The sequence below is a fragment of the Theropithecus gelada genome, chromosome 13 (genome assembly GCF_003255815.1).
Source record: "Theropithecus gelada isolate Dixy chromosome 13, Tgel_1.0, whole genome shotgun sequence".
In the NCBI taxonomy this organism is placed as follows: Eukaryota; Metazoa; Chordata; class Mammalia; order Primates; family Cercopithecidae; genus Theropithecus; species Theropithecus gelada.
Window position 1 is genome coordinate 91,639,023 of NC_037681.1, and position 14,210 is coordinate 91,653,232.

Genomic DNA, 14,210 nt, shown 5'->3' on the forward strand with positions numbered 1-14,210 from the left:
GATTGGGAAGGGGAGGGACTTCTGGTTTTTCTTTGGCATGTGGTGGCTTGGGGCCAGGCTTGTCCAAAGCAGGAGGGTAAGTGAGCCGAGAACCAGTGTGGTCCAGCAAGAAGCACAAGGCGGGGTCCCAGCTCCAGCTCTGCCACAGATGTGCTGTGTGGCCCTGGCCAAGGCTTCTCACACTTCTGGGCCCCATTTTCCTTGCCTGTGAAAGAGGGGTTGGGCCACTCCCCTCTGCATCCTGCCAGCCTGTGACTGACCCAGTGGCCTCACAGGCCCCATGCCCACCTTGCCAAGTGCCTTCATTTCAGGTGTCTCGTCTCATTGGTGCATCACAAGAACCCCAGAGAAGGGCACTGGTATCCCAGGACTATGGGCAAGGGATTGTCCCAGGTCTCTCAGCCAGCCTCTAGCAGAACCAAAACTAGGCTTGCCTCCTGCCAGTCCACAGCTTCTTCTATGGGAGTTTGGAAGTGTTTCTTGACATCTAACCCAATTCCCTGTGCAAGCTGAGCTCATTTCCCATGTGTGGGTCTCTGCAGCTGCCACATCTGCAGGCATTTCCCTCCTTCCCCTGCCTTTGCACTCCCTCCCCTCCCATGCTGAGCACCCAGTGAGCCTGGGGAGTCCAGAAACCTTGTGATGAGAGCAGAAGCCCCATTTGGTTTTTCTCACTGACACCTGCACCCCCTACACACCACACACACACAGTCCTGGTGAGGGCAGAGGACAGCACTTTTCGGCCACAGCCGGGGGCCGGGAACTTTTGGAAAATGTTTGGAGTGAGAGAGGATGGAGTGGGTGAGGTGGGGGTGGAAGCCAGAGGGGAAGCAGCCCCAGGGATGAGAGGCCTCTGTGTGATGGGGGCGGACTCTGAGGAGGCCTCTGCCCTCTGCCCGGCCCACCCCCAGCCTCCTGCAGGTGTCCGAGCAGCGGGGGCCCTGTGGGCAGGGGCATGACCCTTACAGCAATGGTGGCTGGCCCTGTCACAGCTAATGACCCTGACGGCCCAGGCTGGGAAGGAGGTGGGGTGTGGAGAGGAAGGGAAGGCGGAGGATGCCTCTGTGTGTGTGAGCAGGTGTTTGGGGTGAGACCCCTCCTCACCCCTGCCCCTCCCCCAGCCTACAGGACTGTGTGCAGCGTGAACGGGCCTCTGGTGGTGCTGGACCGGGTCAAGGTAAGACTCTTCCACCGCCTCCCTGGCACTAAGGCCAAATCCCAGGGCACCTCTCCCTTGCCCTGCAGGATTTCTTGTAAATTACCCTTTCCCTCCATGGCCCCCAGGGCCTGCTCTATTCTCTCCGTCCAGGCACCCACTCCCACTCTCCTACCCTAGCTGTAACCGCAGCCATCCAAGCTTTCTCCTCCCTGCCTTTTCAGTAAAAACCACAAAAACCCATGGAGGCCCAGCCCTGGGCCTTGGGAAACTTGCTTCTACCCCTAACGAGTTGTCCTGCCTCCGTTTCCCCATCAGTGGCATGGGCGTACCTAACCTCAGAGGAAGGCTGGACCGTAGCACGGTTGCACCTAACCTCCTCGAGGGCTAGACTCTCCCCACCCGCAGCTCTCGCAGGATCTTCTTTTAAGGGGAAAGAGGAGGAGGTGGCGAGTCAATGCCAACTAAAATTTCTAGGGATCTTGATGACTTCCAAAGGCCTTTGGAATATCTCAGTCTCAGCAACATGGGTGGGAAGTGAAATGGCCCCACCAAAGGTAAGTGGGCTGTGGGCTATTTTGTAGCCCCTGGGAAACTGGCAGACACTCACAGTATCTTGAGTCCTGGGGTTGGGAATTCTTGAGCCATAAAGAGCCCTGCAAAGGTACAAGATCACTCTCTTATCCTTCCTCCACCAACCAGCCCCAATCCCTCCGCCTCCCACCCCACGACCCAGCTGAGCAAACTGGAAGTCTCAGTGCCCCTTTGAACCCTCTTGTCCCAGACCCCACACCTGCCAACACCCATGTCTGTAGCTCCCTCCCACCCCACTGCTACCTTTTTATGGCAATGGCCTTGGGCTCCCAGCCTGGCACCCTCCTATCCTCTTTCCATCCTCCAGCCTTTCAGACCTGATCCTTGCATCAAATTCGCCTAGGGCTCCCCAGTGCCCTCAGCTTACAGGCTTTTTCTTTTCTTTTCTTTTCTTTTTTTTTTTTTTTTTTGTGAGACAGAGTCTCACTCTATCGCCCAGGCTGGAGTGCAGTGGCGCAATCTCGGCTTACTGTAAGCTCCGCCTCCCGGGTTCACGCCATTCTCCTGCCTCAGCCTCCCCAGTAGCTGGGACTACAGGCGCCCACCACCACGCCAGGCTAATTTTTTAGATTTTTAGTAGAGACGGGGTTTCACCGTGTTAGCCAGGATGGTCTCTATCTCCTGACCTTGTGATCCGCCCGCCTCAGCCTCCCAAAGTGCTGGGATTACAGGTGTGAGCCACCGCGCCCAGCCACTTACAGGTCTTTTCTATGAAGGTGGCTGCAAGCCTTTCCGCTCACGCTCATCACTCTCCCTTCCCTGTGTAAAAAGTAACACCTGAAATAGTGTCTGCATGGGGCTGCCATTTGAGATCTCTGGGCACTTGCATATCATTTTTTTAAAATGTGATCAGTAATGTATGTTTATTAACAAATTAAATAACGAGATCTCGCCACCAGTTTCACTGCTATAATTTTAAAGTAGTGATGAGCACAAATAGTATTTTGAGATCTCTGCAACAACTGTAACGTGGTATGAAAATATCTGTGATTTCTGATGGTGACAAAGTCACAGGTACTGTGGAACTGCTAATTCTACTATGGTTTGTTGCTTACATTCAGAACTAGAGGAAACACTAAATTTCTGTAAACGTTAATGAATGTAAAAATATAACTTTCCCATCCACGATCACAGAACCCCTGAGTTCTCTCTGTAGACCCTGAGATAGGTTCCAGGCAAAGAACTCTTCTCACAATTAGTTGGACAAGAGGACAGAGTATGTGGAAAGGAACGACAAAGATTGCAGGCTTGTGTCTGGGTATTTTATTATAGACACACAATAATTGTACATATTCCTGGGGTACACAGTGATGTTTTTATTTATATAATGCATAGTGATCAGGTCAGGGCAATTAGCATATCCATCATCTCCAGCATTCTTTCTTTGTGTTGGGAATATTAGTATCTTCTTTCTGGCTATTTGAAGACATATGTATATATATTTGTTAACTACAGTCATGGACAGTCATCCTATTGTGGTATAGAACACTAGAACTTATTGCTCCTGGCTAGCTGTAATTTTGTGCACGGATTTTTCCCTCTGCCTCCTATACTACCCTTCCCCCTGTTCCCTCCCTCTGACTCATCCCCAGGGTTGAGAGGTCACCTTCTCCTGGATGCCTCTCCCTCTCTTCTACTTTTTGTGGTTTTATTAGTGGCTTCATTGAGGCATTTGGTCAAGATCTGGCCACATATCTCCTCCCTGCCCTTCCCCACACACACCGTGCCCTGCTATTGGCCATGAACTGTGTTTTGTTCGTCTTTAGCTCCAGAAGCCCAACACAGCATTTTTACTGAACACGTAGGCTATAGTAGGTGCTCAGTATGTTTGCTCAAAGGAAAGGTGAGTACATTAATGAGATAAATGAATGAATAAATGTTAGCATGACTAGCTATGGACCTGTCAAAACCTGAGCCAGCAATATTTAAGAAATCAGACCCATTCGTTGCTAGCAAACAGATTCTGAGTTCATAGGGACATTACCGTTTGACCCCTCAGTGTAAGGGACGCCCCACGAGGAAGTGTGGCTGAGTATTTAGGTGTAGCACACTGGGTTTGGATTTTAATCCCAGCTCCATCCCACTCTTTTCTACTAGCTACCTGCCAACCCCAGATCAACAGCATCAGTACCACCCAGGAACTTGTCAGAAATACAAATTCTTGGGCTCCACCTCAGACTGGCAGAATCAGAAACTCTGGGGGCAGGGCCCAGAAGTCTGTCCTCACAAGCCTTCCAGATGAACTGATGCTTAGAGAACCATCGATCTAGGATTGCAAGTCCCAGTTTCCTCATCTATTAAATAATAATAGGGTTATTGTGAGGGTCACATCAGACAAATGTAGCATTATTCTCCCTTGAGAATAGCCAGCAGTATTTCTGTCTGGAATGCAGAAATGCTAATAAGCCTGATTAAACAGTTGGTGCCACCTCCTGCCCCTCTCCACCTCCACCACACTCTCCACCACACCTGCCATTCCCCATGGGACCCAGGGTGGCATGGAGTCGGAACCTATACAGGTGTCCACCTTCTCCACTGTAAAATGAGGCCGACCTAGGAAACCAGAACTAGGTCCCCAGATCTGTGGTTCTGCGACTATCGTTTGCATCTGTAGCTTTGGCAGAGAAAATAATTGGGTGGTGGAGGCACCTCTCCGCATTCCTCTCCTCTGCCCCTACCCGTTTCCCTCTTCCAGGATTTAGCAAATGCTACAGCGTTTCTACAGCGCCACCTTCTGCCCACATTGAATCACACAGGCAATTACTCTTCTTGCTTCCGTCCTCAAATGTAAGAACATTTGAGAGAAGAATTTTGTGTAGATCAGAGGTTCTTAGTTTAGGGAATTAGGCCCTTGAAATTGTGTGCAAACCTCTGAAGGTATGCATGAATGTGCCTGTGCATTTTTCTGGGAGGAGTTTCTACAGTTTCATCTGATTTTCCAGATGTTTGTGACCCAGAAAAGGCTAACTGATTTGCAGAAGTTGAACAAGCAACAGAATATTGGGGGGTGCAGGGGGCTTGTTAACGGGCAGATTGCTGGGTCCCACCCTAGAGCTCTGATGCAGCATGTCTGGCGTAGGAGGCCCAAGAATGTACATTTCTATCAAATTCCTAGGTGATGCTGCTGGTATGGGGACCACACGGAGAACCTCTGTTCTAGAGAATTTTCTGACTCCTGTATTCTGTGATTCAAATTGCTCCCTGTTTGAGAATTGGAGTAAGCACTCACCTTAACCACCAGACTCGACTCCCAATGTCTGTGGCTGCTTTCAAAAGAGTCTGCATCAGCTCTGAAGACAATTTCCAAAGAGGAGCTCCCGCACTGCCCTGGCCATTGTCAGCAGGAGGGACCTTAGAGGCAGCATTCTTGTGCACAAATCCCGACAGGCTTGCTAAGAACTTCCAGTCCTCTGTGTGTACGCAGCAGCTCCCCGGTGCCTGGCCACTTGCTGGTTGAGAGCTCAGGTGACTCTCCAGCACAGGGTTCCATTGCACTGCATCATGCCCTCTTCCTGCAGCCCTCTTAGTAACCCACAGTGAGAGTCGATGGGATCAGGCCTGCTCAGTATGCGGTTGGGAAATAGGGCCCCTTAAGATACAAGCTCCTGGACTCGCTATCCCCCAATGGAATTCTCCCTGGCACCCACTGCCCTAACTGGTCATGAGATGCCACCACCAACAACAACAACGACGAACAGCCAGCACACACTTAGAGCCTGGGGCTCTTCCTAAAGTTTCCAGACACTACACCCTCCATGCCTGGGTGTGAAAACCTGATGGCCCTTCCCCAGATCTGACCATAATTTTTGCTATTTAAAGTTCATTTTCTCTGATTTTATCCTTCAGGGACACAGAACACACCCCTCTCCTCTCCACCCTCCCTCCCTCCCTCACCCACATAAGCCCACATGAAAATCATCACTATTTATTTATCTATTTATTGAGACGGAGTCTTGCTCTGTCGCCAGGCTGGAGTGCTGTGGCACGACCTCGGCTCACTGCAACCTTCGCCTCCCGGGTTCAAGCGATTTTCCTGCCTCAGCCTCCCGAGTAGCTGGGATTACAGAAAATGATCACTTTTAATCACTCCGCCTGATTTCTTTGGGGCACACTCTGGCCTGTGCTCTGTACAGCAACTTTTCCCCTGAGGTTAAAACAGCCCTCCGTCACCTCCAGGGAGGTGATAAACAATGAGGCAAGGCCCGTTTGGTATCGAAACACAGGTTATCAGAGTGGGAGACGAAAACGAGCCGGGACGTGTGTTCCACGCGTTTCCCAGGCACTCGCTGTCCGTGCTCCTGGGCTCCCTCTTGTGGTTGAGAACCCAAGACGCCGGGGTTTTAGCACCTCCTCCCACCTCGGAGCCTTCCTCCTGGGCCGGCCTCCTGCTAAGGCCCCACTCCGCAAGGCTGAGGGGTGGTTTGGGGAACCACAGGTCACCTTCCTGGCATCCTCTTCACAGGACAAGGAGGGACCTAAGCTAGAGCTTCCTTCCGTGTGACCGTCAGAGCTGCAAACCTTCTAGTCTCAAGTTCGACCAGCAGGGGTTCCTGGCGTAGTGGCCCCTACCCTGGTCACACCTTGCTGGGGAACTGGGCCCTTCGCTCCTCCCCCCCAAGCCCTTAAGGTCACTAGTTTGTGGCCAGGAGGTGATAAAACGATAGTAATGATGATGATAATCACCAGCACTGTGCTGATAAGGCAAGTCCTCTATCTCTGATCTTTTTCATACCTACTTTGGCTATTCTCAGACATTTATGTGAACTTTAAAATCATTTTATTAAATTTTAAAATAAACGATAATCCATTAGGGTTGGATTACATTTATATACTTTTTAAAAGGATTCATGTTTTTATGCTAGTAAGTCGTTCTGTCTTGGAAGACAATAATGTTCTTCATTGTTTAGGACTTGTTTAATGTTATTCCATAATATTTTTTTCTTGTATCTTTCTTGTTTATTTATAGCTATTTTATAAGTTTTGGCCCTATTGCGGATGGGATAGTCTTCTCCATTGCTTCTTCTAACTGGTTACTACTAAAATAGAAAAAAAAAGGGGGGGGATGATTTTTATATATTTGTCTTATAAACAGCCAAATTATCTTATTCATTCTAAAACTTTTTTCTAAACCAGAGCCTCTTGAGTTTTTCTAAAGTATAGTATAATCTGCAAATAAAGGGAATTATGTATCTTTTTCCATTAGCATACTTTTACTTTACTTTTTATTTTGAGACAATTTCAATTTTATAAAAATTTTCAAAAATAAAAATAGTAGTAGGAACATCCGTGTCACCAACTGTTACCATATTATCTCACTTGCTCTGTCATTTGCTCTCCATGTGTGGCTGTGTGTGCATCATTTTTTCCTGACACTTTTTTTTTTTTTTTTTTTGACACAGAGTTTCACTCTTGTTGCCAAGGCTGGAGTACAGTGGCACAATCTTGGCTCACTGCAACCTCCACCGGCCGTTCAAGCGATTCTCCTGCCTCAGCCTCCCGAGTAGCTGAGATTACAGGTGCCCTCTACCACGCCCGGCTAAGTTTTGTATTTTTAGTAGAAACAGGGTTTCACCATTTTGACCAGACTGGTCTTGAGCTTCTGACCTCAGGTGATTCACCCGCCTCAGCCTCCCAGAGTGCAGGGGTTACAGGCATGAGCCACCACACCTGGACTTCCTGAATCTTTTGAGAGTATGTTAAGCTCAAGTACTTCAGTGTGTATTTCCTAAGAATTAAGATATTCTTTTATATACCCACAGTAGAGCTATCAACTTCTGAAATTTATACTGATACAATACTTTAATCTACCATCCATATTCCAATTCCCAGGTAAGCTGATAAATTGGAATATAGCATTTTTTTCTTCACTCCAGTATAGGATCTAGTCTAAGGTCAGGTATTGCATTTGTCATGTCTGTCTAGCTTCCTATCATCTGGAACATTTTCCCACAGCCTTTGTTTGACATTTTGAAGAATACAGTCACCTCCCACCACCATCTTTAAAAAAGTAGAACATTCGGCCAGTTGTGGTGGCTCACGCCTGTAATCCCAGCACTTTAGGAGGCCGAGGCAGGCAGATCACCTGTGGTTAGGGGTTCGAGACCAGCCTGACCAACATGGAGAAACCCTGTCTCTACTAAAAATACAAAAAATTTGCTGGGCATGGTGGCGCGTGCCTGTAATCCCAGCTACTCGGGAGGCTGAGGTAGGAGAATCATTTGAACCCAGGAGGCAGAGGTTGCAGCAAGCCGAGATCGCGCCATTGCACTCCAGCCTGGGCAACAACAGCGAAACTCTGTTTCAAAAAAAAAAAAAAAAGGACATTTTCTGTTTATATTTAATTTTCTCTTTTCTTTTTCTGGTCTTACTGTATAAACAAAAACTTCCAAAACAATGTTAGGTAACAATTGTAATATAGGTATCTGTGTCTGTTACTGATTTTTATTGGAAATGAAAGTAACTTTCACATTTTACCATGTACAAGGATGCTGATGTTGGTTTTGGTCAATAGTTTAGTGTTCAAGTAGTTGCTTTCCATTCCTGTTTTATATAGAATTGTATTAGAAACAGATTCTTGGCCAGGCACAGTAGCGCACCCCTATAATCCCAGCACTTTGGAGACCAAGGCTGGCAGATCACCTGAGGTCAGGAGTTCGAGACCAGCCTGGCCAAGATGGTGAAACCCCGTCTCTACCGAAAATACAAAAAATCAGCCAGGCATGGTGGCACACGCCTGTAATCCTAGCTACCTGAGAGGCTGAGGAAGGAGAATTGCTTGAACTCGGGAGGCAGAGGTTGCAGTGAGCCGAGATCTCACCATTGCACTCCACCCTGGGGGACAGAGTAAGATTCTGTCTCAAAACCAACAAACAAGCAAAGCAGATGCTGAATTTTATCAAAAGCCTTTTGGCTTCTATTTACATAATCTTGTAGGATTCGTTTTTAATCTATGTTGACGAACTCTCTATTATAATTTTTGTTATCAAATGTTGACAAATTCCGTAATGTTGATTGCTCTAGTCTTGCATTCTTGGATTAAATCCTACTTGGTCATACATGTTTATTTAATACACTGCTTGATTAGACTAATAATTTATTTCTGCATCTATGTTAATAAGAGAAATTGATCTATAGTTTTCCTTTTGGTACTATCTTTAATGTATTTGGGAGTTAGGGGGGCTTTCTATTTGGTAGTTGTTTCCTTCTAATTGTTACTCATTTTATTTTATTAGTTTAACTAGCTCCTCCAGTACAAGGCTGAATAGAATGAAAATAGCAGAGATTCTCGCTTTGCTCCTAATTTTAAAGGGAATGCTTTATGCATCATATCATTGAATATCATATTTTCTGTAGGGTTTGTTTGTTTTTTGTCGAGACGGGGTCTTGCTGTGTCACCCAGTGCAGTGGTGCGATCTCAGCTCACTGCAACCTCCGCCTCTCAGGTTCAAGCGATTCTCCTGCCTAAGCTTTCCCAATAGCTGGGATTACAGGCATGCGCTACCACACCTGGCTAATTTTGTATTTTTAGTAGAAATGAGGTTTCACCACGTTGGCCAGGCTGGTCTCAAACTCCTGACCTCAAATGATTCGCCCACCTCAGTCTCCCAAACTGCTGGGATTGCAGGCATGAGCCAATGCACCCAGCCTATTTAGGGTTTTTTGAGGATATTCTTTTTGGGGTTAAGAAATTTTCCTTTTATTTCCTGTTTTCAAAGAGTACTTTTGTTCTTTTTGGTTTTGGTTTTAATCATGGATGGGTTTTTTTTTTGTTGTTGTTGTTGTTGTTGTTGTTGTTTTTTGAGACGGAGTCTCGCTCTGTCCCCCTGGCTGGAGTGCAGTGGTGCGATCTCGGCTCACTGCAAGCTCCGCCTCCCGGGATCATGCCATTCTCCTGCCTCAGCCTTCTGAGTAAATGGGACTACACGCGCCCGCCACCGCGCCCGGCTAATTTTTTTGTATTTTTAGTAGAGACGGGGTTTCACCGTGTTAGCCAGGATGGTCTCCATCTCCTGACCTTGTGATCCGCCCGCCTCGGCATCCCAAAGTGCTGAGATTACAGGCGTGAGCCACCGCGCCCGGCCGGATGGGTTTTTTTAAAAAAACTTTTTTCAAAATGTTTTTAGATGTTCATAGTTTTTAATCTTTTAATTTGTTAATAAGGTGAATTATATGAATAGATATTCTCATACTAGACCAGACTAACATTCCTAAAATAATCCCAACTTGGTCTTTTAAAATTTCTATTTGTGTGTATATGTTTATCTTTATTTCTTTACTATTTTGGCTTACAACTTGGTCTTTTTTATGTATTGCTAGATTGGATTTGTTAATATTTTGTTAGGATTTGTGCATCCATGTTCATGAGTGAGATTGCCTACCAGTTTCCCATAATTATTTTATTTTGGTATCAAGGCTATAATTGCCTCATAAAATGAGTTAAATACGGTACCTTCTCTTCCCAGCTTTGAAGAGCTTAATTTTCAAAGTGTTTATTCCTTGACTGTTAGAACTCACTGCTAAAACTATCTGGGACTGGTGTTTTCTTTGCTTATTTAATATCTTCAAGATTTCAGGATTATTCTGGCTTTCAATTTCATTTTCAGTTGGCTTTGGTTTGAGTTATGTTTATCCATTTCATCTAATTTCTCAAATGTGTTGCATAAAATTGTTCATAGTTCCTTTCATTATCTTTTAAATATTATCAGTTTATCTAGTTGTGACTTTTTTTATTCCAACAATTATTTATTGATGCCTTTCTTATTTCTTAATCTGTGTTGCCAGCAATTTGTCTGTTTTAGTCAGCTTTTCAAAAAACCAGTTGGCTTTGTTGGTCTTCTCTATTATATATTTGTTTTCTGTTTTAATAATTTCTACTCTTATTTCCTCTACTTTCTTTGGGGTTTTAATGCTGTTCTTTTTTCTGACTTCTCACATTGCATACTTTTAGCTTCTTCAACTATTTTTCTTATCTAATATAATCATTAAAAGCTTTAAATGCTTCACACATATGTTGATATACAGCTTTTCACTATTACGGGAGCTAAATGTTTTCTAATTCTGATATAAATGCTTCTATACTTAGAATGCTTTTCTTCCAAATGTAAGAGGTTTTTCTGACTTTTTTTTTTTTTTCTGTCGTTATTGATTTCTAACTTACTTTTATGGTCAGAGAACATGGTACAGCTTTATATCTTTCATAGGTCGTGGCACAAAAGGATGACCTCCTCATTCTTTTCCAGATAATCTGTTATTTCAGTCTTGATTGCCTCTAATGACAAAAGGTAATTCAGAAGAGTGCTTTAATTTCCCAGAATATTAGGAATTTGAGAGGAAAGTGTTATCTTTTTACCATCAGTTGTTTGTTTGTTTGTTTGATTGTTGTTTTGGGTTTTTGTTTGGTTTGGTTTGGTTTTTTGTAGAGATGAGTCTCACTGTGTTGCCCGGGCTGATCTCAACCTCCTACGTTCAAGCAATCCTCTCACCTCAGCCTCCCAAAGTGCTGGGATTACAGGCGTGAGCCACTGTGCCTGGAACCATTAATTTTAGTTGGATTAAGATTATAGCTTACTCCCTGGAGTAAATCAGCCACCTGGGAAGTGAGGTGAGGGAGCCTAGGGGACGCAATGCGTTTGCTCCAGGACTTTTTCCAGGAAGAAGGTGCAGGTACGGGGCTTAGATCTCTTGGTGCTTATGACAGCTGATGATGAGTGTCAATGGGGATGGTGTGTTCTGCTAGCCCAGCTTCCCTGGCCAAGTCTGTGGTCTCCTCTAGCTGTGGGTAAAGACTGGGACTGGGTGGCTCCCAGAGCAGGCACAGACAGCAGAGCTTAGGGATTCCCCGGGACAAAGCTCTACCTGCCCATGTGCTGCCTGTGATCCTGGAGGGACAGCCTGATGGTTTGTTGGTTTGGATTGGTTTGGTTTGGTTTTCTGAGACAGGGTCTCACTCTGTCACCCAGGCTGAAGTGGGACATGATCATGCAGTGGCATGCAGTGGCATAATCATGGCTCATTGCAACTTCGACCTCCTGGGCTCAAGTGATCCTCCTGTCTCAGCCACCTGACTATCTGGGACCCTGATGTGTTACAAAAATTGAAATATAATTTGCATACTGTGAATTCAGTGACTTTTAGTATACTCACAGAGTTATGCAAACATCATCATGATCAAATTCCAAAGCATTGTCATCACCTCAAAAAGAAGCCCCATGTCCATTAGTTCTCACTCCAGTCCTCCCTCTCCCAGCCCTGAGCTAATCTACTTTCTGTCTTTATGGAGTTGCCTTTTCTGGACATTTTCTATTAACAGAACTGTGTAATATGTGGCCTGTTGTGCCTGACTTTTTTCACTTAGCATAATATTTTCAAGGTTCATTCATGTTGCGGCATCTATCAGTACTTCTTTTTTTTTATGAATTGGCATATTTATTTCCCAGTTTGTGAAAATGTCCTTAATTTGTTGATGTAACAAGCAAATTTCAACTCTGATTGCTATGCAAAAAACAAATCTGCTTTGCAATGAACTTTATATAATTCAACTGCATACAGGCAACACACTATGTATGAAAAAATTACTAACTGAACTATGGGTATTAACTACTGAAAAGAGTTAACAGTTGATTATAATTTTTTTTTTTTTAACAATCTAGGAAGGTGGCAGCCAGCAGCAGTTCTAACACAATTACGGGTGCTATCGGGAATTCGGGAATCTTGGCGGAGCTAGTAGTGTAGTGAAACTTGTTCGCAAAATACAAACATACTTTTAATAGCACATGTGAACGGATCTCTCTAAAATTGACCTCATTGGTTTTGTTCTCAACAAACTGATCTGGGCCACTCAACATAGATTTTCTAGTGCCTGGTGCTGATGTATGTTCTCTGTTTACAGTACATTCATGACCATCAGATGATACCGATTTGACATACATGGCATCAGGGCCTTCGCAGCCACCATAGGTTTTCTCCCCTCCATCCCTTTTTTTCTTATGAAATCCTCCTTTGCTTCCCAAGGATCTTGAGAAGTTTTTCACTAGCCCCGCAGCCACCATAGCTGGGTCCACATGTACCACCATAGCCCCATTCCAGGGCCGCCCCCTGAGCTAGCTGCGTGCCTCCATGGGTTCCAGGGCAGTCTCTTCCTTTTTAATGCTGAATAATATTCTACTGTATGAATACACCATATTTTGTTTATCCATTCATCAGTTGATGGACATTGAGTTATTTTCACTTTTGGCTATTATGAATATTGCCAGACTGCTTTCCAAAGTGGCTGCACTGTTTTCTATTCCTCCCAGCACTGTACGAGCATTCAAATTTCTTCACATCCTCAACAACACTTGTTATTATCTATCTTTTTATTTTATTTCATTTTATTTTATTTTATTGAGACGGAGTCTTGCTCTGTTGCCCAGGCTGGAGTACAGTTGTGTGATCTTAGCTCACTGCAACCTCTGCCCACCCCCAGCTCAAGGGATTGTCCTGCTTCAGCCTCCCAAGGAGCTGGACTACAGGTGCCTGCCACCATGCCTGGCTAATTTTTGTATTTTTGTAGAGACAAGAGTTTCACCATGTTCCCCAGGCTGATCTCAAACTCCTCATATGATCCATGTGCCTCAGCCTCCCAAAGTGCTGGGATTACAGGCATGAACCACCTCACCTTGCCTATCTTTTTTATTATAGCCATCCTAGGGTGTGTGAAGTGACATCTATCTCATTGTGGTTTTGATTTTCATTTCCCTAATAACTACTGATGTTGAGTATTTTATCTTGTGGCTATTGGCCATTTGTATGTTGTCTTTGGAGAAATGTTTTTTCAAATCCTTTGATCAAATCCTTTTGATTATTGCATTTTAAAAGTTCTTTTTTTTTTTTTTTTTGATGGAGTCTCACTGTATCACCCAGGCTGAAGTGCAGTGGTGCGATGTCAGCTCACTGCAACCTCTGCCTCCTGGGTTCAAGCGATTCTCCAGCCTCATCCTTCCGAGTAGCTGGGACCAAAGGTGTGCACCACCACACCTGGCAATATATGCGTATATATATATATATATTTTTTTTTTTTTTCTTTTTTCAGTAGAGACGGGGTTTCACCATGTTGCCCAGGCTGGTCTCAAACCCCTGACCTCAAGTGATCTGCCCGCCTCAGCCTCCCAAAGTGCTGGGATTACAGACATGAGCCACCACACCCAGCCTAAGAGTTCTGTATATATTCTGAATATTAGCCTGATTTTTAAAATTCCTGATCCCTGGAAGGACTACATAAGTCAATTCTAGTCCCATGCCACTGGTACTGAAAGACGCCTGTGAGCAGAGAGTCTTTCTCCTGGTGCCTCAGCAGAGGCAAGCACTTTGCCAGTGTGTTGACCCCTAGTCCACAGGGGCAGAAACAGATACGCTGTCCAGAACCCGAGGCAGCCCAATCATGACTACATCTTTTTTTTTTTTTTTTTTTTTTTTTTTTTTT

At 45.1% G+C, this 14,210-nt stretch overlaps 1 protein-coding gene and 1 pseudogene across 1 annotated transcript in view; one reads left to right on the forward strand and one right to left on the reverse strand.

Moving 5' to 3' along the window:
• ATP6V1B1 (ATPase H+ transporting V1 subunit B1) overlaps window positions 1-14,210 on the forward strand; it is a 29,096-nt gene that overhangs the window by 6,610 nt on the left and 8,276 nt on the right. The window contains exon 2 of the mRNA XM_025353489.1: window positions 1,122-1,177. Within this exon, the coding sequence (XP_025209274.1) occupies window positions 1,122-1,177 (56 nt within the window). The remainder of the gene's footprint in view (window positions 1-1,121; window positions 1,178-14,210) is intronic.
• On the reverse strand, window positions 12,388-13,000 carry LOC112604456 (annotated as a pseudogene).